The sequence below is a fragment of the Struthio camelus genome, chromosome 18, assembly GCF_040807025.1.
Source record: "Struthio camelus isolate bStrCam1 chromosome 18, bStrCam1.hap1, whole genome shotgun sequence".
NCBI classification, from domain to species: Eukaryota; Metazoa; Chordata; class Aves; order Struthioniformes; family Struthionidae; genus Struthio; species Struthio camelus.
The window spans coordinates 2,889,726-2,915,075 of NC_090959.1; the positions used below are offsets into that span (position 1 = coordinate 2,889,726).

Here is a 25,350-nt window from a genome sequence, read left to right on the forward strand (position 1 = left end):
CTCTCGGCGAATAGACGGCCGCGGGCTGCCGGCTCAGAGGCAGGCAAGTCTCCGCCGGAGCCAATCGGGACGCTGTAACCTTAGGGCTCCGCGCGCAGAGCGGGGGTCCCGCCGGTCCCCTCCCGGCCACCGTCGCGCGGCTCGGCTCGGCCCGGCCCGGCCGTGGGCCGCCGGGAGACGCGAGGCCGGTGCTCTGCGGCGCCTCGCAGGCGTCGCGCCGGCAGCCAGCGGCGAGGCGGCTGCGGCCGCTGCGCCTTGAAATCGGGCCGGGCTGGCCGCGGCGGGCGCTCCGGCCTCTGCCCCGCCGCGGTGCGGGCTGGCCCCGGCCCGGCCCGCTTCTGCGAGGCGGCGGCAGCGGCCTCGGGCGGGCGTGCCGCGCGGGGTTTCCTCAGGGAGGCGTTAACAGGCACAAACGCGTCACGTCCCGCAGCCTCGGCTCGCTCGGTGTAGCTCCCCGGCCCGCCGCGCCCTGTAGAAGCGGCCCGAGCGCTGAGGATGCGGCGCGGGGGTTTCTCGCGTTCCCGCGTTACGCGGCGAACCGCGGGCGGGGAGTGCCGGTCCCGCTGGGGGACCGCGGGGAAGTTACGTGCGGGACGGCGCCAGGCGAAGGTCGCGCCCCGAGCGGTGCCAACGCTCAGCCCGGGGCCCAGCTGCCTTGGCGGCTTGGAGATCAGCCGTCCGCCTGGGGCAGCGCCCGCTGCGGCCCCGCAGCCTCCCGCTCCTCCCGCTCGGCGTGCGGCCCGCGCCGCCGCTGCACCCCCCTGACCACACGCTCACATAGCCCGACAGAGGGGAGCAATCCCGCCCCCCCGGCCCGGGCGCGGGCGCGGGGCGCCCCCTGGCGGCGGCGGCGGCGGCGGCGGCGCCTCCTTCCCACAATGCCCGTTCAGGCTGGCGGGTCGCGGCCGCCCCGGCTCCAAGATGGCGCAGGCGATCTTCGAGGCGCTGGAAGGTAACGGCGGCGCCGGGCCGCGCCGGGGGACAGCGGGACCGGCCCCCCCGCCCCGCTCCGCGCCGCCCTCCGCCCCCGCCGCGCCGCACCGGGTGGCGGCCGGGCGGGCGGGGGCAGCGGAGCGGGGCGGGGCGGGGCCGTGCCCCCTCCCTGCCGGCCTCGCGCGGCCCCGGCCCCGGCTCCGGGGGCAGCAGCGGCCCCGCGCCGCCCCCGGCCCCGCTGCCCCCGAGCCCCGGCGGCCCTGTGGCCGCAGGGCTGCGCCTGGCGCACCGGCAGCCCGGTCCCCTCTGTCCCTCTCCCTGGCGCACCGGGACGCCCCCGTCACCCCCGTGCCGGCCGCTCAACGGCCCTCGCCCCCCCCCCCCCCGCCCGTCCCCGTGTCCAGCGCCGCGGGCCCCCCCGTGCCCGGGGTGACGCGGCGGAGCGGGGCCGCGCGGCGGCGCCGGGGACCCTCGGGCGCGGGGGGGCCGGGGGCGGTGCTGGGGGGCGGGGGGCGACGCCAGGGGCCCTGGGGTGGTGCTGGGGGGCCGCGGGGCGGCGCCGTGGGGCGCAGGGGGCTGCGGGAGCGTGGGGCATTGGGGGACGCCAGGGGCCATGGGGCGATGCCGTGGGGCGCAGGTAACTGCGGGAGCGTGGGGCGGTGGAGGATGCCAGGGGCTGTGGGGCGATGCTGGGGGCTGCGGGGCGATGCTATGGGGTGCAGGGTGCAGCGGGAGCGTGGGGCGATGCCGTGGGGCGCAGGTAACTGCGGGAGCGTGGGGCAGTGGAGGATGCCAGGGGCTATGGGGCGATGCTGAGGGCCGGGGGCAATGCTATGGGGTGCAGGGAGCTGCGGGAGCGTGGGTTATTGGGGGATGCCAGGGACCACGGAGCAATGCTGGGGGGCGTGGGGCGATGCTGGGGGCCATGGGGCGATGCTATGGGGTGCAGGGAGCTGCGGGAGTGTGGGGCGATGCCGTGGGGCGCAGGTAGCTGCGGGAGCGTGAGGTAGTGGGGGATGCGAGGGGCCATGGGGCGATGCTGTGGGGCACAGGTAGTTGTGGGAGCGTGGGGCATTGGGGGATGCCAGGGGCTATGGGGCGGTGCTGGGGGCCGTGGGGCAATGCTATGGGGCGCAGGGAGCTGCGGGAGCGTGAGGTAGTGGGGGATGCCAGGGGCCATGGGGCGATGCCGTGGGGCACAGGTAGTTGTGGGAGCGTGGGGCATTGGGGGATGCCGGGTGCCATGGGGCGATGCTGGGGGGGGTGGTGCAGGAACGTGGGGCATTGGGGGTGGCTGGGAGCTGTGGGGCAGTGCGGTGGGGCGCAGGGAGCTGAGGAAGTGTGGGGCATTGGAGGGCGCCGGGGGCAACGAGGCGATGCTGGGGAGCGTGGGGCATTGGGGGACACCGGGGGCCGTGGGGCAGTGCTGTGGGGCACAGGGAGGTGCGGAAGTGTGGGGCGTTGGGGGCTTTGGGGGAGCTGTGGGGCGATGCTGGGGAGCGTGGGGCATTGGGGGACACCGGGGGCCGTGGGGCAGTGCTGTGGGGTGCAGGGAGGTGCGGAAGTGTGGGGCATTGGGGGGCGCTGAGGCATTGGGGGACACCGGGGGCCGTGGGGCAGTGCTGTGGGGTGCAGGGAGGTGCGGAAGCGTGGGGTGTTGGGGGCTTTGGGGGAGCTGTGGGGCGATGCTGGGGAGTGTGGGGCATTGGGGGACGCCAGGGGCCGTGGGGCACGGGGGGGGCCATGGGGGCATCAGGAGATGCTGGGGGCTGCGGGGCAGTGCTGGGGAGCGTGGGGCTTTGGGGGACGCCAGGGGCCGTGGGGTGGTGCCATGGGGCGCGGGGAGCTGCGGGAGTGTGGGGCATTGGGGGGCGCTGAGGCATTGGGGGATGCTGGGGGCCACGGGGCGACGCTGGAGAGTGTGGGGCTTTGGGGGACGCCGGGGGCCACGGGAGCGTCGGGGGATGCCGGGGGCCGCGGGGGCCCGGTGGGAGCTGCAGCTCTGCCTCGCGCCTTCCCGCCCCGCGCGCGTCGGCGGGCCGGTGCCGGCCGCGGCGCGTGTCCGCGCGCGGGCTGCTCTCCGGCGCCGCGAGGGCTGCGCGTGGGCTGCTGCCTGGGCGCGCGAGGGAGCCCGTCGTGCCTGCGCGCCCCTCCGCGTTGGTCTCCGCGCCCCTCCGCGTTGGTCTCCGCGCCCCTCCGCGTTGGTCTCCGTTTCCTTTGCTCCCCGCTTCGTGTTTCTTTTTGAAATCCGGCGTCGCGCCGGTTTCCCTTCGCTTGAGGGCATGCCGCTGGCTGCAAGCCGTGGCGGCTCTAGCCGGTAGCTGAGGACGCGCTCGCGTCCCCCCGTGAGCGCTGGGGGGCACTGACGTGTCTTCGAAGGCCTCTGCCGCTAGACACCGGCTGCTCATGTTGGCAAGTAACTGTGCTTGTACTCGTGTTAATTTAGTTTAATTACTAAACCCTGAGCTTACCGGTTTCCCTCCGTATTAACTGTGTAACTCGTGAAACTGCGGCGTCTCAATGTGCAAATTTGGTAGCTGCTAGTGCAAAACGTCAGGTGAAGACAGCGATATAGTTCTGTTGTGGGGGCCCCCGTGCTGGCGCGGAGCGCTCGGTGCAGCGTTAACGTTGCTGCGTTACCTGTCGCCTTCTGGGCTTGGCTGCTCCTCAGGCCTCCTCCAGCTGGCGGGCCCAGGCTGCGACGGGGCTTCTCCGCTCTGAAGCTCTGGCTGCTCGCCAGGCAGGAAGCCGGCCGGCCGTCTAGTGCCGGTCGTGGCGACCTCGGTGCGAACAGCGGCAAGGCTTTAGCGCTTTCATTCCCGCTGCTTTTACTCGTGACCACAAATTATTAAACCTGAATCGGTGGTTCCCGGTTTTCTGCCGGCTGTGGAGCTCGCTCACTTCCACGTGAGCGCTGAGAAAGGCTCCTCCGTTTCACTCTGGTTCGGGTGCGCTGACAAGAGCCTGCAGTATCGCGGTTGCAGTTGACCGGGGGAATATTTGTGAACGAGGAGGTGTGTTTTAAAGCAGGGCTTCAGTAGGGATGAGCAGATCCGCACAGGAGCGCTCCTGCGGTGTCTGCCCCTTGGCCTGTGCTACGGGAGCGATGGCAGCTCGTGGCACGAGTAAGAGGAAGGCACTTCCCTGCGTCCAGCAGAAATGTAAAAATTTGAACCTTGCGGACGTTGAGGTTTCTATAAGCTGTGGCATTTTTCTTGCTCTCTTTCGTACCCTAAATACAGAGGACGCCGCAGCGGGAAGACGGGACTGCTGCGTCTGCTCTCCCCTTCCTCTCTGCTGTGATCTTTTCGCATCGTTTTGCTGTCCCTGCTGATGCTGTTTGCTAGCTGGTTTCTCATCAGGAGCTGTGCTCACCTGCACTGTTAGACTTACGTGTATTCTTTGTATTGTGGCACATCATTCTGAGTTTGGCGTTAGTAAGAGATTTACAGTTTTTTGCAAAGCTCTGGAAGGAAAGTAAAAAGCAACCGAAGAGCTCCCACACCGTTTCTGTTCTCCCTTAATCCCCGCAGGATAACATATAACCCTGGCAGGCCGTTTGTTTTATTCACGGGTTTCTTATGGTAAAGGAATTGGTAGAGAGGAGTGGTGCACGTGAATCACACCTGTTAGCCATTTGTTCGTAATCGGGTTGCTCTGCGTTTCTTTACCTCTGGTTTCCAAAAAAAGAAAAAAAAATTGCTTTGGGCCTGATCCGTGGGCTGCGCGCTGCTGGCCGGGTTGGCTCCCTAGATGAGCAGTCCCCGTCTCCTGTATTTATCTGGAATATTTTAGAACATTTTAGCTGTAGTGAACAATATTTGTGCCAAAGCAAGCGAGCTGATTCTGACAACAAATCTGGCTGGGTGCGTGTGTTTCACGTAGTCCTGAGGGAGACGGAAATGAGAGAGGGCGACCGACAGCTCTTGCGTGAGCGGCGCAGCGGGGAGCGTGGCCAGGAGGGGATGGAGCCGCCGTCCAGCTCTCCTGCGGGTCCCAGGGGGGCGGCCGGTGGCCGAGGGGGTCCCCTGAGCATCCTTTCTGGGAGCGCACGCTTGCAAGTCCCTTCTAAAAGCTGCAACTCAGTGCTGCCGTCGTTCGTAACCCTGTGGGGATGGTCAGATCCGGGAGCCCTGCTCTTGGAAACAGCCTTTCGAATGCTCCTGCCTCGTGGGAAAGCTCAGTTGCGGGCTGACACGAAACAGCTGCCCACGAGGGATTTTGTCCTTAGCGAGCTCAGGTGCTTGTGCCGTCTCGCGCTGCCTCCCCAGCGAGGTCCGTCCAGGCTGTTACCCTGCCTGGGCCGTGACATCCTAAATAGCCACTTCTTAGATCTTTTTGTACCTGCCGTTTGCAAACGTCCGTCCTCTCTGCAGCAAGCGCCTGAAGCCAAGTGCTCTTTAAACTGCCGGATTCCCTTTCTCCTCTTGCCTTTCCTCCCCTTGTGTCAAGAGCGAAACAGAAACGGGCAGGTGTGTTTCCGTAGTACGGCGGTGGATGCTGCCGAGCGGAGGGGGTGTGAGGGCGGCAGCGGCTCCGCGGGAGAAGCGGAGCAGGCAGGGGCAGCCGGCCAGCGGCTTCCCTGCGCGACTCGCTCTCTGAGCGAGGCCCCTCTGCGTTCGGCACGTGCTCGCTTTACCCTCCCTGCTTGTGTCTCCCTTGCAGGCATGGATAATCAGACGGTGCTGGCTGTGCAGTCCTTGCTGGATGGTCAAGGAGGTGTAACGGATCCATCTGCTCAAAATGTCAACTCATCCGCCACCATCCAGTCGATGGGTGAGTCTCTAGCACTGGGAGAGAAAGAAGAGGGGGCAGTGGGCTGGCAGTCTCTTACAGCGCGCTCTCCGTGATGGTCAGGTAGAGCAGCGATGCAGACTGTACGTGCAGGACACAGCTACGGGTGTTGTGAGCCATCAGCTGGGCTAGGTAGAGCAGGAGGAATGGGGCTGTGCAAGTGCCCCGGTGAGCAGAGAGATGCTCTGGGAGCTGGTCTTGGCAATAGGCTGGACTGGGCATTGTGATAAAGGCATGGAAGAGGGGAGCAGTGTCCTCCCTGCCACTAGTGCTTGCTACTGTTTGTATTTGTAATGTAATAAGCAGTTCCTTATGCTCTGCGGATGTGCAGTCACTGAGTGAATCTGTGTGAATGAGTACGGGAACTGGTGGTTTATGTGCCCATGGAAACTCATGTTTAGGCGTTCAGGATTTTACAGCTAGTGCTTGTCTTTGGCGCTGAGTCCCCCAGAGCTGGTAAGTGTAGTTCAGCCAGTGCTGGACCACGACTTGCTGGGTAGGTGCAGAATTACCCTCTAGGGTAATCATAATCACCTATCACAGATTGCAACTGCAAGTGTTGCAAGTCAAGAGCTGACAGTTTTGCTGGCAGAAGACCCAAGAGCCTGTTCAGTGGGTTGATACTTTGAGCGCTTCCTTGCGAAAGTGTGTTTTCTCTTCCTGCCCTTTTTCCCGTTGTGTGGAAGAGGCCAGCCCGTCTATGAGACTGATTCAGACAGTGAGTTCCTACTTCACCCTATTATTGAAAAAGCCTCTGGTGGTGAGCACGTTCTGAGCAGTGCTCCTGGCGGAGTTGCAGTCTGCGTCCCCAGCACAGTCCTGCCTCAGGCTGTGCCAGGAATCAGACAGGAGCCACAGCCTTGTAAGCCACAAGGTATTTTTTCCCAATAAGTTTCAGTTCAACTGTCTTGAATGAAAAGCAGCCTGTGCCTATTTGGAATGCTGCAAATTTTATCTAGAGCATGGTAGCCGAATTGTCTTCTCTCTGCCTCTGGTGTCAAGCAGAGGCACCAAAAACCATCAGTCTTCCTGGAGGGGAGGTTTGAGGTGCAAGCTGTGGCCTGATTTTGCTCCTGACTCTGTGCCCTGATGCAAATGACTCCTCTTCCTCTGTTCGACTTAAGTAATGAAATCTGCATCAGCCAGAATAATCACGATGCTTTGGAAGAAGCAACGTGACTGAAAGCAGAAGGTGGTGCAGGAGCAGGGCTGGGTTGGATATTCATGTCTTCAGGACGAGAGGACAGGCAGCGGGATTCAGCTTGTCACTGGGAGACTGTGGGGTTTGTATGTGGGAGCAGGACTGAGACAGGCGTGTTCCCATCAGTTGGCTTTAGGGAGAGCTGGGGATCGGGGAGGAGGGACAGTTTTACCCTTGCAGCTGATTCTCTCCTGATGATGATGTCCTAGAGGTCCAGGAAGTGTCTCTTCTCCTGTCTTTTCTGGCTGTGGCTGTTGTATGTAACAAAGTTAGATGTAGCACTGGGGAATGCAGAAGAAAGGGAGCTGGAGGCTGGAATGGTGATCTGGTTCTCTAATTGCAGATGACGAAGATGTGTTCCTGTGTGGGAAGTGTAAGAAGCAGTTCAACTCATTACCTGCATTCATGACCCACAAGAGAGAGCAGTGCCAGGGAAACACCCCTTCCCTCTCCACCGTCTCGCTGGCCACCAACAGCGTGTACACCCCATCCATCACATCGGTGCAGCAGGCTCCGAGCGCCAGCCGGCAGGTACCGTGCTGTGAGCCAGCAGGCTCTGTGGCTCTGTTGCTGTTGTTTTGGGAGTGGGAGAACCTCTGCATGATGCTTTTAGATCCAGTGATACCTCATGACTGAGCTCTCTTCTGGGAGGCTCAGCTGTGGTCATGTTGGATTTTGACTTCATGTTAAATCTGCCTGGTGTGAGGTGTCCTTCAGCATGAGTGTCTAGCTCTGATTTTCAGGCCAGGAGAAGTTTCTTATCACGTCTGTGTTACAGCCAGACTGTGGTTCCACCAACGAGCACCGGTGGCAGGCCTGCACGTGCTCCGCGTTGCTTGGGGTGGTCTCGCTCTCCCCTGGACTGTAGTCTGACTTGCGGGCAGAAGAGGAGGGCAGTGGTTGTGGCACCCTCACCCCTGCATCCCTCCTCCCAGTCTCCTGCAGATAACCCCATGCGGTGCAATGTGATGTGTGTGAGGGACACGTTCTCTGGGAACTCTTCTCCCCAACAGACTTCTCAGGAGCAAGTCTGTGCAGCAGTTCCCATGTGCATGACGTATTCTGTGCCTGCAATCATGGCAGCTTCTGAAGTGCTTCAAGCCAACTTTTTTTTTTTGAAGTTAACTTAGCGCTGGTGGTCAGTGCTGCCTGGGTCTGCAAACACTGGTAGTTTCTGCCAACAAAATGGGGGCAGCCCAACTTCCCCTCCCCTTCGCCTCTCCAATCTGAAGAGATGAGCCGGATGTTCACCATCTGTAGCCAGAGCAGCCTCCCTCAGTTGCCCACCTTTCTGCGTGGGGAAAGCATCCGGTAAAGGCCTGAAATTGTCTGCAAAGCAGTTTGTTCTGCAAGTCTTGTTTAATCACCAGTCATTTGAGCCAGTGGCCGCTTCCCTGAACCATCAGAAACCTTTATACCTCCTTCTGTGAAGAATATTTCCAGAGCTTGCTTATTGTTACATCTAGAAACTACAGTGGACTCAGTAGGAAGCAGGAGATAATTGCCTTAGCTCGTCTGTTGACTGGTGGCTGTGAAAACAGACTCAGAGGTTCAGTAAAAACCACAGTGTCGTTGTTTTTCTGAGTTTATTATTTTGTCCTGTTGCTGATCAACAACGCAACAACTTGTTTTCTTTCAGCAAATTTCTACATACATCACAGTTCCTCCGTCTCCTTTGATTCAGACCCTCGTGCAGGGGAACATCTTAGTTAGCGATGAGGTGCTGATGTCGGCCATGTCTGCTTTTACATCCTTGGACCAGCCAATGCCGGCGGTGCAGCCCCCGACGCAGGTAAGGGGCATGCCTGTGCCCTGGAGAGTCCCACTGCGTGGAATCAGACTTGAGCAATCTGCTTCGATGCTGAGTCCTGGGCACCTTCCCAGCATGACAGCCAGGCTCAGGAAGGCCTGATGGATAATGACAGGTCTGCTCCCACCTGGAGTCTCTGCTGGTGGATGCCCCAATCTTTGTAACATGATCTCTCCAGCTTTTTTTTTCTCTCTCATATAACGGTTAGTTTGCGGAGTCCTCATCAATTTGCCCCATGGATCTCCTCTTGGGATGGTTGGTTTGGGCTCTCCCCTGGGCTGATGAGGCCACTGCTGGGTTGGATACACTCTCCGTGCTCTGAAAAAGTTCTTAATAACCAGAAAGGTTAGAACCTATAAAAACAAAGCAAAAAAACAGTGGGGCTTGAACACTTGGAGACAATGTCTACTGGCAGATCAAGCCAACCTTCCGCAAGCCAGCACAATCTGCTCCAACCTGGCAGTTGGACAGTGGTGCGTTGCGGGACGACATTGTCGCTGCTCTGCCGTTCAGAATCCTGATGGGGGATGTGGGTGTGAGGGAGCAGCTCCTCCACCTCGGCCTTGCTAGACCGCTGCTGTGTTTTCAATGCCTTGTGCATCTGTCCCTCCTTGTTCTGTTTTCAGAGCAGCTTGAGTATGCACGCTGGAGCTGGCTATCTCTCCCAGCCCCCTCCACCTCCACCGCCACCCCCACCACCCCCTCCTCAGCCCCCGCCACCTCCCCCACCGAGCCTTGGGGCTCCGGGGCAGCCCAGCACCGGGGGCAACGGCGTGGTCGAAGTGTACAGCACGCCTGCTCCGATGGCAGCAAACAGCACGGTGGAGATTCAGACGCTGGGGATGCAGCCCTATCCGCCCATAGAGGTAAGGCCAAGTGCGTGGGGGCTCTGACCTCCAGGGCCTCTTCTAACAAGCCAGGGAATGGTGCTGTCTGGGACTCATCCGGACTAGAAATGCAGAATTAGAGTCTGGGAAGATGTGTTAAGTTATTTTACAAACGTTGATTGTTTCCTCTGGGAGAAGGTACTGATCAGAAAGATGCCAGCGAGAGGAAGGGGATTCTGAGAACAAAAAAAGCAATTAAGAGGGCGGGAGGGCTTGGCTGACGAGGGATTGGAAGGCCTGAACACGTGAGTTTGGTCTGCTGTGGTCGAGGGATACCTGCAAGTGTTGGAAGCGAGAGTGAGGAGAGGTGAGGGGGCTGTCCCAGAGGGGTGCCGAGCACGGTGCTGCACATTGCAGGCTTAAGTGGGGAGAAAAATTCAGCTTCTCTTTGAGAGACATGAGCGTTAGTGGCTTTGCCTGTCGTCAGCTGTTCATCGCCTCTATGTTGACATTACCATTCACATTGGGAAGGGAAGGGGTTTCTTATCACTCTGTACCTGTGGTTTCTGCCTCCCAGCATGGCAGCAGCACCTGTCTTGTTATTGGGACCAGCTTGGAAACCGCTGGGTGTGATAGAGGTTTGCCAGCCTTCTCTTTGTGCTTGGCATCTGATCTGGAAGTGCAGGCGTTCAGAAATGGATGGTGGCTTTGGATACTTACTGCTCTGTGTTAATTTATCAGAGTGGGTAACAAAAAAGCCCTCAAACCACGTCACTCCAGACCGATGTCTCTATTTTTTTCTCCAAGCGTTGCCCCCTGTCCTTTCCTAATAGTAGTGCCAGCGTAAACGGCTGTGCTCTGCCATCTGGAGTTTTCTTGTGCTTCCTTCCCTTCTGCAGTGCTTCTGGGGTTGGCAGCAGGGCCTGGAGAGTCCTGCCTGCGGGGGCGGTTTGAATCCCCAGGGTCAGTGATGATGGTTCTGGTAACCTGCCCTGGAGGGATGAGAACCTGTTCTGCATGTAGGACCTAGATGGGGGACTAGGGAGCTCCTTCAGAGAGTTTCTCTTGTCCTCTTTCTGACGTAATAACTCCTGGATACTTGGTGGTGTTCAGCAAGAGCGTTTCATGCAGGGCCTGGTGTTAACTTTAGTTAGAGACACGTTGTCGGATCAGGTGAACCAGAAGTTTGATCCAGTTTGGCAGAAGGCAGAAAACTGAGCCGAACTAATAGCCCAGTGTGGCAAACGTTGCTGGAGGTGGAGAGTAATAGGTGCTGTACTTGGAACGGTATGACATTGTGTAGCAAATCAGTTTTTCCACTGATCATTGCACTCTTCCAGGTACCGAGCCAGTGTGTGGAAAGTCCTGTGTATCCCTCTCCTCCTGTGTATAGCCCTGGGAAGCAGGGATTCAAATCCAAGAGTACCAGCGCTGCCGCACCTTTGACCGGTGCAGGAGGAGGCAATGTGGTTGGCTTTGATTCTGCCTCTGCTGCCAAGAGTAGGCGCTCCAAAACCGAGAGTGGGCTGCATGAAGGTAGGTGGCCTTATGGCTGTTGCCCTGCTCTGGCCTGGAGGCCTCTGTGCTTGTCCTGTAGCGCACAGTCGAGCTGTAGGCTCTCCAGACTGTTGGGTGGCACTGGCTGTGCACACCGCTCCAGAGGAGGAGCATGACACCATGCCAAGGCTGTTGAGAGCAGGCAGAGGCGTGGACATGCTTCTTGTCTGTCACCTCTGGACATGTGAAAAGACTGCCTTTGTGCTGCGGTGTAGGGCAGACTTCTGCTAAATCTCTGCAGCTATGTATTGTCGGATCACATTTGAAAAAGAGGAGATCCTGCAAATAAGGTGATAGGGCTTAGTCCATGTTAAGCTAAGCAAGAATGCCCAGCTGCAAGGCCTATGGGCTGGATGTGGCCTGGTCCTTAACACTCTTCCAAGCGCTCAACAGACCTGTCCCTACCATGTGTTTCAGTATGTATCCTGCCTGCGAACAAAACGCGCTTGTCTCTAGGTGAGGCAGGACAGGAGCATCTCCAGTTATAGGACAGATGAGCACCAGACCCTCCTCTGGCAGAGCCTGCCTGTTGCTTGTGACCAACACACATCTAGCCAAGTGACCATAGGCCAAGCCTATGATGGAGGAACGTCATGTGGCCTTCCTCACTGGGAAGGCTGGAACAGTGGAGATACAGCGGTACCTATACTAGGCTTTAACATTATTTACGAAGGTGTAAACGATCACACAACTGCAGCTCTCAGTCCAGAATTTGCTAGAGCAGCCCACGGTTTTGCTCTTTCCATTGGCTTATACCCCATAAGAGTAGACAGCAGATGCGACTGAGAGATCTTCCAGATGGGAGAGGTATGCACGTGCTCTGGCTAACAGCTGACCTTGGTGCGTTCATAACGGAGAGACAGACTGGGGCCCCTCCTCTCCCTAATCCTGTACCTGTTTCTAACACCCACCATGCCTTTAAAGTAGCTGCTTTGTAGCACAGCTGGAAAGATCCCCCGAGTGATAACTGCCCATGGTGGGGTGTCCTGCTCCCTCAACTTCTGCTCTTCTCAGTGCTTCTGCTTCTAGACTTAGCTCAGGCTACATTAAATGTAGCGTAAACCTCTCCCTGCTCTGGCCAGGCAGATCTTACCCCTTCATGAGCGCTTTATTCTTTATCCTGAGTAGAGGTGTGTTGAGGTGCTAGTGCAGAGCAGGCGGGACAGGACTATGCCGCATGATCTCATTCCTGTGTACGCTTTTCCGGTTGCAGGGAAACCCAAGTCCCCCAAGCTGAAATGCACTTACTGTGACAAGGCCTTTACCAAGAACTTTGACCTGCAGCAGCACATCAGAAGGTAATGGTGCCACCAGCGTGGACACAGCTGAATGGCTAGGGTGGGTCAGGCATAGCCCTGCGGAGGGAGCCTGTACAGTCCCATATGCCTTGCGTTTGTCCCGTCACCTAAAATACATACCGCTCTGGGAGGTGATCCCTCAACCCCCTCCCTCCAATATATCTCTCTCAGGGAGTAGCTTAGCGGATGAGGTGAAAGCTGCATCATAGGTTTAACCTTCTTGGTGATTATGGGCTGGGACCGGACACTTCTTTCCTCATTGACGAGACCTTGAAAGTCTAACTTCCTGTCATCTGACTGCTGGAGCAGCGTCATCTCCACTGCTTCCCTCTGCCCTTTGCTCTCCTTTCTCACCCTTGCAAGCTGCAGCCTTGATGTCTGCGTGGGGGCTGGTATTACCAAACCATAAGTCAAGCTTAGTGCCTAGTTGGGGAACTCTTATAAGACCTTATAGGCCTTTGCCAGGAGTCAGTTGAAATTTTTAGTGTCTGCCCAGCAGATACCGCAGAACTTGAGGCAGGTGAGAAGGAGCAAGTGGTGGTTTTGCTCTCCTTCCCATCCTGGACTCTTCACATGGTATGCACCATGTATCAGAGCCAGCTCTCTTTCCTGCAGCAGAAAAGCAGGGCAGAAAGACATTTCTGCTGCAAAAGAAGCTGCGTGTGAGCAAGGAAGGGAGGGGTGACAGGGAAGAGGAGGATGGTACTCCTGGGAAGAGCAATGGATTCCCAGAGGTCAGTGTGGAAACCCTGAGAGTGAATGTCCTATGCTGCAGCAGAGCTCTTTCTCCTCTCCCACTTCTTCCTTTGATCCCTTGTCATCTCCCAAATGAGTGTTTCATCTGTGTGGCAGGCTTGTCTCTCCAGGCTTCTCGCCATCTGCTTGCTCTGGTTAATCAGGTCTCAAAGCCGTTGATTGGCAGGTCCAGGAGCTGCTCTGCCAAGCAGCAAGTGTTCAGTGCAGTCCTGCAGCAGCCTTGCTGCTGTGGTGCCTGCCTGGGGGCTTCCTCCTCCTGGCTGCTGACACGGTGTCTCCTGCCTTCAGTCACACAGGCGAGAAGCCGTTCCAGTGCATTGTGTGTGGCCGAGCCTTTGCCCAGAAGTCCAACGTGAAGAAGCATATGCAGACCCATAAAGTGTGGCCTCCAGGGCTGGGGTGCACCATCTCCCGCAACTCCATCACGGTGCAGGTCATGGCCTTGAATCCCAACCAGCCGGAGGACGAGGAGAACTCAGGTTTGCTGCCTGGGGACGGCGCATGTTGGAGACAAAGCAACAATGTGGGGAGTCTGCATGCTCCTGCATCTTCTCATGCCTAGCGAGGAGGGAGAGGAGACAGGAACTGTGTGTGCATTTGATGTTTGCATCCACCCGTTGGGGTTTAGCAGCACACACTAGACAAGCGCACTGGGTGCTTGTCTCATGCGCTCAAGTCCTGCTGGCAGCTGAAGCTGTGGGTACCCAAAGCACTGATGGCAAGACACACTTGGCAGCTCTGGTCTAGTGGCTGGACAAGTGTGCGATTTAACATAGGTCAGTGCTCTGGCCTGTTTGCAGCGCTGAAGTCATGCCTGGGGTGGGTCTGTCCCCCCTGGCCAACTGGAAGGCAGAGAAGAGCTCCTTGCTGGCGGGCGGTGGTGTGGATAACCTTTCAGCTGGTTGCTTCAATCCTGGCAATATCACGTCTAGGGGAAGGTCCCACTGAAGCTGCCCTCTGCAGATGTCAGGGCTGCTGCTGGGCTGTGTGTGTTAGCTGGATCTTCCCTCCCATCTCCTGCCTGAAATGGGGAGGGAATGTGGCTCTGGTTCCCGGGAGGGGGCCTGCCATGCTGACTGCTCCGCGGGGCACATTTGTTTCTTTGGAAGCACTATGGTAAAGAGAACGGGTCAAGGAGAGGAAGATGGAGAAATCAAAGCCCTTAATAATCTATAGACGGGAGAGTTAGAGAATGAGATTCATCTGATCTAAAGAATCTGCCTTTGAAAGAAAGGAAGAGCCTGGAACCAGAGTCAGGCCTGGGGTGTCTTGGCAATGCAGGGCTTGCAGATCAGCTTTCAGAGCTGCCTGTTTGCAGTCTTTGACTTTGTCTCTCGTTGTTTTGCAGGTCTGACTCAGCCCTCGAGGAACCCTGTGCAACCGCCCCAGGACATGGCCCCCATGGAGGAGAGTGAGGCAGGCAAACTGGAAGCCAAGCAGGTTGTCTTGATCGATAGCTCTTACCAGTGCCAGTTCTGCCCCAACAAATTCAACACCTATTTCCAGCTCAAATCGCACATGACGCAGCACAAGAACGAGCAGGTGGGTGGGGACGGAGGGTGCCTTGTGTCAGGGGCTTCGTCCTGCGCCCTGGCTCCCAGTGCCTGTCCCCGGCACACTGCTCACTCTCTAAAGCTGCCTGCGATCCCCCTGCGCTGTGGCTCGCTGCATTGCTGGGTTGCAGGTACGTGGTCTGGGTGATTTTGAAGAGCTCCACTGCCTCTGCCCTGCGGAGCCGCCAGTGAGAAGTCAGCCAAGCAGGTTTGGGCAGCGAAAGAAAAAGGAAGGAAGCAAAGTCCAAAGTCTTCAGTGTAGGTGGCAGCTCTCAGGTCACGGGACGGTCACCGCTGGGGTGTTGTGATCTCACCTGCTTGGGTGATTTCGGGTGCTCACAGCAACACCCCTTTCTCTATCTCACTCGCTCTCTGTCCTCAGGGGATATGTCCTGACGTTCTGTGTTTGCAGAACAAGCGTCAGGCGGAAGTTGAATAGGTTCTGCCCACCCCCCAGAGGCGGGAGAGGCGAGGGCTAGTGGGACTCCCCTTCTGGAGCTACATTTGCTTGTGGGCCTGATCTAATCCCAGTGATCATGGTGGAAAGGGAGCAAGCCCTACCTGGCCCAGTTGTGCTGAATTTGCATGTCCTCTGCAGCTGCTGGCCAGCAGTTGAAGCAGCTGTGTGGGTCAGGGGAGGAGTGTAGTTGTGTGGGATTAGTTTTGTGTGGGGGGGGGCCTCCTGTGGGCAAAGTGGGCCTTGGATATCAGCCCGATGCCTGCTGTGCTGCGTGAGTGGAGTTGATTCTGGTTCCTGTTCCGCTTCCAGGAGGTTCTGCTGTTGTCTTGACCTAGAGTCGTCAGCCGCATTTTGGCATTTGAGCTGCTCTGCACTGTTCTTTAAAGACCTTCCTCTGAGGCAGGCAGCAGAGGAAGGGGATGTTTTACCACCACGTTGTCCTGCTGCAGTGCAGGGCAGGGTTTCATTGCTGTGCCCCTTCCTGAGGGCTAACAGCCCTGTGGCGGACCCGTGGGCACCGTGGGAGTCTACGGGAAATGTGCTGCTTTGTAGCATCAGCTCAGCCACTCCGCAACACAGGGGACAAAGGGATAATGGTTGCACTCTGGAAGTGGACCCAGTGGCAGCAATTTCTGAATCGGAAGGCTGCTTTATCTGTCAGCAGAGGGTTTACCCTGTTGGTTTTGATGGCGTGCTGCTCCACTTGGCTCTCTCGTCTTCCCCCAGGTGTACAAGTGTGTGGTGAAGAGCTGCGCTCAGACCTTCCAGAAGCTGGAGTCCTTCCTCGAGCACATCAAGAGCCACCAGGAGGAGCTGAGTTATCGCTGCCACCTCTGCAGCAAGGACTTCCCCTCCCTGTATGAGCTGGGTGTCCACCAGTACTCCCACAGCCTGCTGCCCCAGCACAGCCCCAAGAAGGATGTGGCCGTGTACAAGTACAGTAGCAATCGGTGCTTGCAAGGCTTGTAGGAGTGTGTGCGTGCTGAGTGTGTTTGGCTGAGAGCTGCTGGGACACTAGAGGGGTGAGGGGGCTGGCTGCTCAGCAGCTCAGTTCCCTTGGGCACCCGAGTGGCAACAGGAGGGCGCAGGCTGCTGCTTTGTATGCAGAACCTGGGCTTGAGGTTTAGGATGCCGTGAGAGCGTGACCCATTATAGTTCAATCTCAGCTCCTGGAGTGTGAGCCAGTTTGAGGTGCTAACAGTCTCCTGAAGAGAGCAAAAGCAAAAGGTGATCTCCATGTGAGTGGCAGACAGGATAGAGAGTGATGGGCTGAAATTCCAGCAAGGAATCTTTTGGAAAGACAGTGAAACGCTGGGATGGGTTACATGGGAAAATCCAGTCACTGCGAGTCCTCTATCAGGCGCCAAGTGAGGTGGGCACGGCTGGGCGAGAGACCTGGTGGAGCCCCTTCCCAGCCTGTCTTCTGTGATTCTCTAGTCGCCTGCAGCGAAGGAAGTGAGGGCTGTAGAAGCTGTGCCCAGGTAAAAGACTTATTTCTCCTTTTCTCTTGTTGCAAAGGGGACCATTGCCTGGAAAAGCCTTTCTCTTAATGTAGAGAGGAAGTATGGAATGTTTCGTGAAAAGCACTCAGGAACAGTTGAAATGCACGTAGGGACATACAGGAAGAGTAAGAAGTCCAGCGGATACTGGAAGTCACTTAGGAGCCTCGTGAAATAAGTATCTGCTACTTGCTGGTTGGGCTATAATGTCTAGTTATCCTTGTGCTGTTATCCTACAGCTTGCTAGCAGCAATCGTCTTTGAGATCAGAACGCTGCTTATGTTTGAGGAGGTTTTAGTCTGATCTCCAAACGAAGAGAGTTTTCACAACAGATACACTGTGTGAGCACCTGTGTTTGTATTCATTGTTGATAATTCTTGTACCCATTGCCCATGATCAGTCAGGTGTGGCGGAGGTCTCAGAAATACTTCCAAGATTTGTGAGAATAAGCAGACAGGTACAGGACAGCCCAGGTGGTGCAGGAGAGGTGGCAATGTCAGCTCAAACTTGGTTAGACACCAGAAACTCCACGTGGGAGAATGTCACCTTGCAGCTGCCCCAGCCACGGGTAACACTTCCGTTGCACTGTGCAGTCACCCAAGAACTTTTTCACTGGGAGCAGTTGTCTTCTGGCAATGACGATGGGAAGAGATGTTTTAAGTAAGGTGAAGTCTTTATTTAAGGCTTGTCTCCACGAGGAAAATGTGGAACATGTGCTTGGGTACTTGGATGCTCTCATGCAAATAGTGTAGGGAGTTAGTATAGCAGAGGACCAGCAATTGTAAGGACTAGCTTCTCCACCCAGTTTTCCTGCATCTTCCCCTTATGAAGGAAGCTAAGTGTGAGTGTGATCTGGCCATGTGGGTTGCTGAGGTTTCAGAACGTCTCGAAGTTGGTATCACCTGTACCGAACCATCCCTGCCAAAAATCAACCTGGAAGGTGGCTGGTGAGGGGGTGCGTCCAGCCCAGCGTGGGGTTTGCCGGCGGTATGGGGTTTGCCGGCGGTAGCCTTGTTCACAGGCTCTGTCCTTTCTCTCCGCATTCAGATGTGTGAAGTGTGTAAATAAGTACTCCACCCCGGAAGCCCTGGAGCACCATCTGCAGACAGCAACGCACAACTTTCCTTGCCCTCATTGCCAGAAGGTGGGTGGGTGACCGCTGCCAGAGCCGATCCTGGCCATGCAGTTAGGACTCTGAGGGGGATGGGAACCCTTGACTCCCTTTCCTCTCCTTTCCTACCTCAGTACGGACTGGCAGGCTCGTGAGGTGCTTTTCAGAGAGGGAGGCGATTGCATCCTGGCCTCCAGCTCTCTTGCCTCTCTCGTGCAGAGTACGTTCCTCCCCACAGTGCTGGCTTTTCTCCCGGGCCCCGTTTGATGCACAGAATTTGCGAGGGGATGTTTCTCCCTGTCCGCCCTCTGCGCGCCCAACGTGTTGCGTTGGGCTCGTGCTGTGCAAAGAGCTGAGCTCCCTTACTCCCTTGGCACACTCAGTGCTGTGCTGGCTCGGGTCTTTGACAGCACGGGACTTCACACCCTGGGCTGCCAGCCTTATTTCTTAGAAGCGAGTGTGCCAGGAAAAGTGAGACAGGTTTTGGGGAAGTGTTAGGGTGGCATCGGTGCCCCATATCTCAAGGGCTTTGACCCAGCATGCCTGGCTACCTGAGGCTGGAAGGGTTGCGCCTGGGAAGCCCTGGGTCCTGGGAGAGCCTGGATGCCCACGTTGCTCTCCTCAACTCCTGCCGCAGTAGAAGTCTCTGGGTCTCCCCATGTTCCCCTCTTATGGATGAATGCTCTGTGTCCTTGGAAAAGAGAAATCTGTCTGAGTGATGTGACTGGGACTGGAACGATGCCCGGGTAGGTTTTGGCTGGAAATACTCTCTTCAGCATGGCCCCCGAGGGGGTCTGAGGGGCAGAATTTTGTGGGATTTGAATTCTAATAAATTATTTTTTGAAATCCAGACTAAAATTTGGACCCTTGCTCCTCTGTTTATAGCCAAGGAAATGAAAATCCTGCAGTGGGGGCAGGGACAATCTCAAAGGAGTGACCACTCTGTACTGAGGTAGCTCAGGAAGGGGAAACGCACTCCTGCCATGGTTAGTAACCCATCTTTCTTTACCTGTCTTTCCTCCACTTCCCCCACCAGGTGACAGATGGCCTTTTGGGCCTGGGTGGGACTCTCAGCATGCAGCTGCAATAGGGCTTTGAGAGCCCATTATCTGCAGCAGCGTTTTTTACTTCTATTTGTATTCTTCCTAGTATTGCTGACTCCTGGAGATGTTGTGAGAGCACAGCCCTGGGTACCAGAGCTCCCGGCTCTCCGGTGCTCCCCTGATGTGTGCTTGCAGCGATCTCTTTAGGAATTCACTTAGCCTGGGTACTTTCAGTATCCCCGTTAGCCAAAGAAGCCATTTATAAGACCACGAATGAGTGTACACATGCATTGGGAGCCTTTGATAACAGATGATTGGGAAGCACAAAACAAATTCATCACTGTGGGAAGGTAGCAGCTACTGGGGCTCCTTGCCCAGCCTGCCCTACTGATGGCTCTGAGAGGGTGTCCATCTGGGGCGCTGGTCCTCAGTACTTCTATGGTGTTATAAAATTTAGCAGCGAGGTTTTGGCTTATGTGTTTCTTAAGGATAAGAAATGTTTTCTTTTCTTTTTTTTTTTAAAAAAGATTTCTTCAGTGCTTCCTTTCCAAGAAAGGAGTCACCACGGGCTTCATTTGCTTTCTATATAGGCTACGCCTCGTTTGCCCCTGTAGGCTCGGTGATATCCCTTGCATGCTGCTCGCTCTTAGTTTTATTCTTGTGTGTTAACAGGTGTTCCCCTGTGAGAGGTATCTGCGCCGACACATCCCCACGCACGGCGGGGGCAGCAAATTCAAGTGCCAGATCTGCAAGAAGTTCTTTCGCCGGGAGCACTACCTCAAGCTGCATGCCCACATCCACTCGGGTATGGGTGCTCCCGGAGCTGGAATGCCTTCCTGCTGGCAGCCCCCAGGAACAGACGTTTTGGGATCAGAGCTCAGTGATCAGGACCTGCCTCTTCCCAGCTCTCTGGTGATCCCATTTCAGCTGAGATGTAACCTTGGGCACCTTATCCAGATTGCAGATCAGCTTGGGGCTGTCAGGGCTTGTTATCCCAAGGACAGTGCCACAGAAGTGCAGCTGTACAGCTTCCAAGCTCGGCTCTGGGCTGGAAGCAGGTTGACTTTTGGGGATGATGCGCATTAGCGTAGTGGAGCCACCCAGGCTGGACCCAGAAATTCTGGGAGTGTAGTGCAGAGATGACACCTGGGTGGCTCTGGATAATTTGCTTTGGGCCCAAGAGGCTTTACCAGTTCCAGTACACTGCTGCTTTTGCTGGATCCAAACTGGCCTGTGCCTACTGCTCACAGTCTCCTTATCATGGTCCTTGCTGCACCCTGTAATGCCCTGGCTGTTTTCCTGAAAAACAGAATCAACTGTATGAGTCATCTATATTAAACATGTTTTTTGGGAAATACATGGTTTTGGATCAGCCTCATGCCCAATACTGCACCAGTTAGGAGTAGGACACAGAGCTGGCATCCCTGCTGCCCAGGGTCGCAGAGCCGAAGGAAGCTGGCCCTGGAGAGGAGGAGTGGTGTGTGGTGGGCATTGTAGCCACCCATCCATTCACCCATCAGGCAGGGTAGGGAAACCTGAGAGATATTCTAGTGAAGCAGAGACTGGTTCTGCTGCCAGAGTGAATCCTGTACCTGCCGAGAGCAGCCCTGTGTCCCTGGTCTCTCCCTGACTCTTGGTCTCTTTCTTACGCAGGTGAGAAGCCCTTTAAGTGCTCGGTGTGTGATGCAGCCTTCAATCGGAAAGATAAACTCAAGCGGCACATGCTGATTCACGAGCCTTTCAAGAAGTATAAATGTCCCTTCTCGTACGTAGCGCGTCTCCAGCATGGTGCCACGTCTTAATGGGTCACGATGGGATTTGGGAGGGAAGGAATGTCTCTTGTAGTTCCCCTAGGGTAGATGTATGGCATTTGCCGATCCCCTGCTTCTTGCGGAGGCAGTAATGCTGGGTGCTGTTGAGCTGGGAATCAAGAAATGTCAGTTCCTGTTATTGACTTCCTGCAGGGCCACATCATTCATCTCAGTTCATCAACCCGTGGGAAATAATGCCTGCCTGCCTGGGAGGCTTTGGGGATTGCTCCTGGGGAGCACTGGGGAAAAGGAGGAGTATTATTTGAGCGCAAAGTGCAAGGTCGCCTGAATGATGTGATCTCCCCAACTGCCCTGTCTTAAAAAGCTCTTGGCAATGTGAGAGCTAATGCACAAGCCAAAGAGAGCCAGGTTTAGCAGGTGCATCCTCCCAGGTCTGTGGTATGGCCCAGGATCTCGGTGCATCAATCCCCGGTTGGTTCATGTTGCTCACTAGTGTTTATTGTTCTTACAGAAGCCACACAGGCTGCAATAAAGAGTTTAACAGGCCTGACAAGCTGAAGGCTCACATACTGTCCCATTCAGGTAAGTGCAGCTGGCTTCTGCCCTTGCTGCCAGTAGATGGGAATGAAGTTGTTGGGACTTGCTGGGACACTGGGGTAGCATGTTACAGGAGGAGTAATCCGGAGAAACAGGCGGTGGCAAATTGTGAAGGTGCTTCTGCTTTGTGACCCCCAGAAGCGCAAGATGTTCCCTTCAGATGCTTTCCCCGCGGTGTCCCTCCGCCTACCTCTCAGCTAGCACAGCTAGTGCATAGTTTTGTGGGAGAATTTTCCGTAGTTTATGGCACAGTGTTTCCTGTACGTAAACCTAAATTCTTAATATTGTTTATTAGCTTTAGATTTTTTTATCTCTGTTGTTGCAGGCCTGTTTATGTGAGCTTTTATTTTACAGCTGTGTCTAAGCTTTTGGCTCTTTCCTAAAGCAATATAAATCTGTAGGCAGGGCTTACTGGGCAAGACTCTGAGGCAGTGCTGGATTATTCAGCGTGTTCACTATCAAATGACTGCCCACAGTTCTCTGTCCTCTCCTCACTGATAATATCTTCCGTTCAAGGGAAGAACTCTTGGGATCCAACTCCCTTCTGTCTATGTTGCAGAAATGATGCTCCCACTCCTAATAAAGACAAACCATTTCTTCCTGGGCCCTAGGGAACTCTGTGGTTTTTGTCTGCTGGGGTAAAATTGAGAATCTTTTTTGTGCCTGTCACGTCCAAAACTCTGGGACGGGCAATCAGATGGGACTGTGCTGACAGTGCAGTGGCTGTTGTGTTTCAAACTCCAGTATGTTCCCATACTCGGGAGGAAAAAAAGTGAAGCAATTTTTTTTTTCACTCTACCAAATACACTTGAAAAAAAAATCAGAGTTTAAGACTATGTTTCGCCTTTTCACCACAATCCCCTGACATATTTTTCTGGTAATATTTTAAAACTCTTATTTGAGGCAAGGACTAATGTTCTAACCCTTCCTAAACCCTGACATCAAGGTGTAGCAGCACCTACTTTTCTGATTGCAAATACGTCTGGCCCAATGTCGTCTTAGACCATGGCGGGGGGGGGGGGGGGGGGGGGTTTGTTTTAATTAGCAAACCAAGAAAGCACGTGGCCGCTTGGGTGAGGAGGTGGCTGTTTCAAGCTACAGGGTAGGAGAGGGAGAGAGGGCATAAGTTAGGGTGGATGTTTTATCAGGGAACAAGGAAACACGCACTTGGAAGAGGAGCTGGAGCTTCCATGCCCTCCCTCAGTGCAGCGCAGATTGTTCCTGAATATCTGCGTTTTGACGCGGGGTTCTTTAACAGAGCTTCCTCTCCTCCGATGCTCTGTGCAGGGATGAAGATCCACAAGTGCCAGTACTGTAACAAGTCCTTCAGCCGACGAGCCCACATGATGGAACATCAGCGCTCGCACACCGGCAACTACAAGTACCGCTGCCCCACCTGCAGCAAAGGCTTCACACGCCACAAGTACATGAAGGACCACAAGTGCCGGCTGGGCTCACCCAAGGACAAAGACCTGCAGCTCAGGAAGCCCCAGAAGAAGCGGGTGGCGCGGGGGCGCAAGGCGGGCCTTTCCCTCCCCAACCAGCTGGCCCTCGCAGAGCTGAAGGACGGTGCCACCGGGGAAAGCTCCCGGGAGGGTGGCCCGAACAAAGAACGGTTCCAGGAGTCGGACGCTGTCTTGTCCATTGTGGTGGGGGGGTCAGGAGCTGCTGAATCGGACCTTGTCGTTCCTGGGCAGCACAGCAGCGTCGCATCCAATTTGGCCCTGGCGGAGCTGCAGACTGCCTCGGACGGCCCCTGCGCCATGCTGGCTGTCCCTGTTTACATCCAAACAACTGAGTGACGATGTGTAGGGCCACTGTGTGGCCGGGGCCCTGCTGCTGGGGGTGTCAGACTCAGTGCTGAAGTTCATCACAGTGAAAAAGACCAAAGCTCTTGTGGGGAAGTAGATGGATATGAGAGAGAATGGCTTTCATTTCCACTTGCTCTTCCCTTCCTTGGGCAAAGGACTACTTGGAAGCCACCGATGGCTAGAAGGCACTGAAGGGAATAGCTCCATATTATCTTGTCCTTCTACATCAGTGGTCAGCCTAGGGCAAGAAGGACTAAGATCCCTGAATCAGGGTGAGAAAAGGAGCATACAGCCTCACAACAAACAGAGCTGCTGAAACCAGGTGGCTTTGCAAATCACAGCCTGTCCCATCTGTGGTTTTTCTGGCCTAAAATCTGTATTGCCCAGTATTTGGGTGGCCTTTCTGAGAGCAAACAAATGATCCTTCCTAGTGGAAGCAAGTTCATCCTGAGATCCTTTGGGAACACTGTTCAGAAATACCCTGAATGACATGTCTGCTATCTTTCTCTTCTCTGTCTCTATCAGTAGAAAGATTGCCTTGTCTGTACTACCTGTGTTATAAACACCATGGACCTGAAGTGCTGTGTGGAGTCAGTGGGTAGGAGCAGCTACATGGCAGCGGTGCCAGGTCTGGGTGCATGTGTGTGCTGGCTCTTCTGTCTGCTTGGTGTTCTCTCCCCAGCGTTTGCTCTTTTCATGGTTTTTCTTCATATGCAAGGATCCCAAAGTGCCTTAGACACCAAGGAGTCAATTCTCACGAGTGGTAAACGTGACACCTCCTTTCCTGACACCTCCTGTGTATAGCAGCGGAAACTAAGGCATGGAGGTGAAGTGATCTGTCCAGGGTCACGCAGGAGACTTGGGATACATCCAGGAACCAATTTTCTTGTATCAGCTCCAGCCTAAGTGCTGCAAGATACTTCTGTACACGTCCTCTTCTCTGTTAGCTGCGTCCCAGCCTGTAGATTTCCTTAGCTCAGTGTTATGGGCCAGTTATTAGGGTTTCAGTGGACCACTGGCAAGTAGGCAGTCAGCATAGTGAGGGAGCAGGAAAGCCTGGTGTCACTGGGACAGCTTCTCTTGTCCGCTCAGCTCCTGTTCCTTGATTTCCCAAGCAGGAGTCCCTCCCTGTTCCTTTCCCTCTGAGCTCCCAAGTAGAGTCTCGTTTTGGCAACCTATTTTTCCAGAATGGGAAGGGGTGAAGGAGCAGTGCCAGAAATCTTGCCTGTACAGTGAAGACTGTGCGAGGGAAGGGCACAGGAGAGCTCTCCTGCCTGCTTACATCCAGGTCAAGCTCAGTCGTTGATGCTTCATCAGTGGGAGTGCTGATGGTCTGTGTCACCCTAAGAGACGACAGGGGAAATTGTCTGCTCGGTCTCCCTGTTGTGCCAAAGGTGCCTGTTGCCCCATACTGTAAGAGAGCTTTTCCTAGTTCTTCACTGTCCTTTCTCACTGAAGCTTTCTGCGATCCCTCGCTGGCCCAGGGACTCGCAGCACATAGGAGCATTGAACCTGGGGCGCCTAATAGGAGGTAACTGAAAAATACCATTGGGTAATGCTGGTAAAGGAGCTACACCTGCAGGTCTGGGGCCTGAGGTAGGTAGGATAGCCATCAAGTATGCTGCTCCCTTCTCTGCTGGCCTCCTGGGCTCCCTCTTCTGTCCCGCTCTGCTCTCAGCCTCTGGGTCTGTTTTGCCACAGGAAGGTCCCAATTGTTGGGAAAGGGAACTCGACCCAGCTGGAGAATGCTGCTGCTGCCCCCGGCTCCAGCTGGGACACGCTGTCCCTGTGCTGTGCTCTCCACTGCTCTCCCTGCTCCAGCTCAGCTGAGCTTGCCTTTCTTGGTAGCTTCTGTGTGATGATCTACCGAGTTGCCTGTAGATTCCGGAAGCTGCATTTCCAGTTGCTTTCTCCTGTGGTGGTGCAAGGCAGAGTGTGGGCTGGGTTGGTTCTGGATGCTGGAGCCCTGGCTGTGGATTCCCACCTTCCCTCCTGCTGTCGCACCGGGGGAGCTGTGTGTGTCTGCCAGCTGGAGCAGTCAGCCCAGCATGACTGCTCTGACCCTGACGCCTGTCCACAAGCTGCCTGAGCTCCCTCAAAGTGCTCTTCCTGGCTCCTTGCAGTGCATTTTGTTTAAATGGAATAATAGCAATTTACGGGGGCAGAGCGTGTTGGTGTCTTGCCCACTGCGGACATCTGCCTCCTGATGGCAGGTTCCCCCAGACTGCAGCCAGCCTAATGATGAATTACAGTCCTAAGACCACTGTCACCCCTGGAAGGCTGTCACACAGTCCCTATTGGTATGGTTCCTGTCACCAGTTTTTTGGG

General features: G+C 56.0%; 1 protein-coding gene across 5 annotated transcripts; it reads left to right on the plus strand.

The window, feature by feature from the left end:
* Positions 1–812: 812 nt before the first annotated feature.
* On the plus strand, positions 813–23,600 carry ZNF341 (zinc finger protein 341). 5 transcript variants are annotated; one of them, XM_068912781.1, is made up of 16 exons: positions 903–952; positions 5,310–5,405; positions 5,599–5,709; positions 7,272–7,459; positions 8,568–8,720; positions 9,365–9,604; positions 10,906–11,101; positions 12,336–12,420; positions 13,465–13,655; positions 14,525–14,718; positions 15,916–16,124; positions 17,736–17,832; positions 19,515–19,647; positions 20,496–20,607; positions 21,126–21,196; positions 22,499–23,600. In XM_068912781.1, the coding sequence occupies exons 3-16, from the start codon at positions 5,601–5,603 to the stop codon at positions 23,011–23,013; spliced, it is 2,493 nt and encodes an 830-aa protein (XP_068768882.1). In that variant the 5' UTR covers positions 903–952; positions 5,310–5,405; positions 5,599–5,600; the 3' UTR covers positions 23,014–23,600. The 5 variants fall into 5 exon arrangements, with proteins under 5 accessions (XP_068768880.1, XP_068768882.1, XP_068768883.1 ...); XM_068912780.1 differs by lacking the exon at positions 903–952 and adding an exon at positions 5,051–5,173; XM_068912779.1 differs by lacking the exon at positions 5,310–5,405 and having other exon boundaries at positions 813–952.
* Positions 23,601–25,350: the final 1,750 nt, after the last annotated feature.

What these genes read in the sequence shown, in the direction of transcription:
- ZNF341 (XM_068912779.1), top strand. Translation starts at nt 922, where the DNA reads ATGGCGCAGGCGATCTTCGAGGCGCTGGAAG. An exon ending in CGCAGCACAAGAACGAGCAG is followed by an intron (nt 14,719 to 15,915) that starts GTGGGTGGGGAC and finishes GTCTTCCCCCAG; the next exon opens with GTGTACAAGTGTGTGGTGAA. An exon ending in AAGTATAAATGTCCCTTCTC is followed by an intron (nt 20,608 to 21,125) that starts GTACGTAGCGCG and finishes TTGTTCTTACAG; the next exon opens with AAGCCACACAGGCTGCAATA.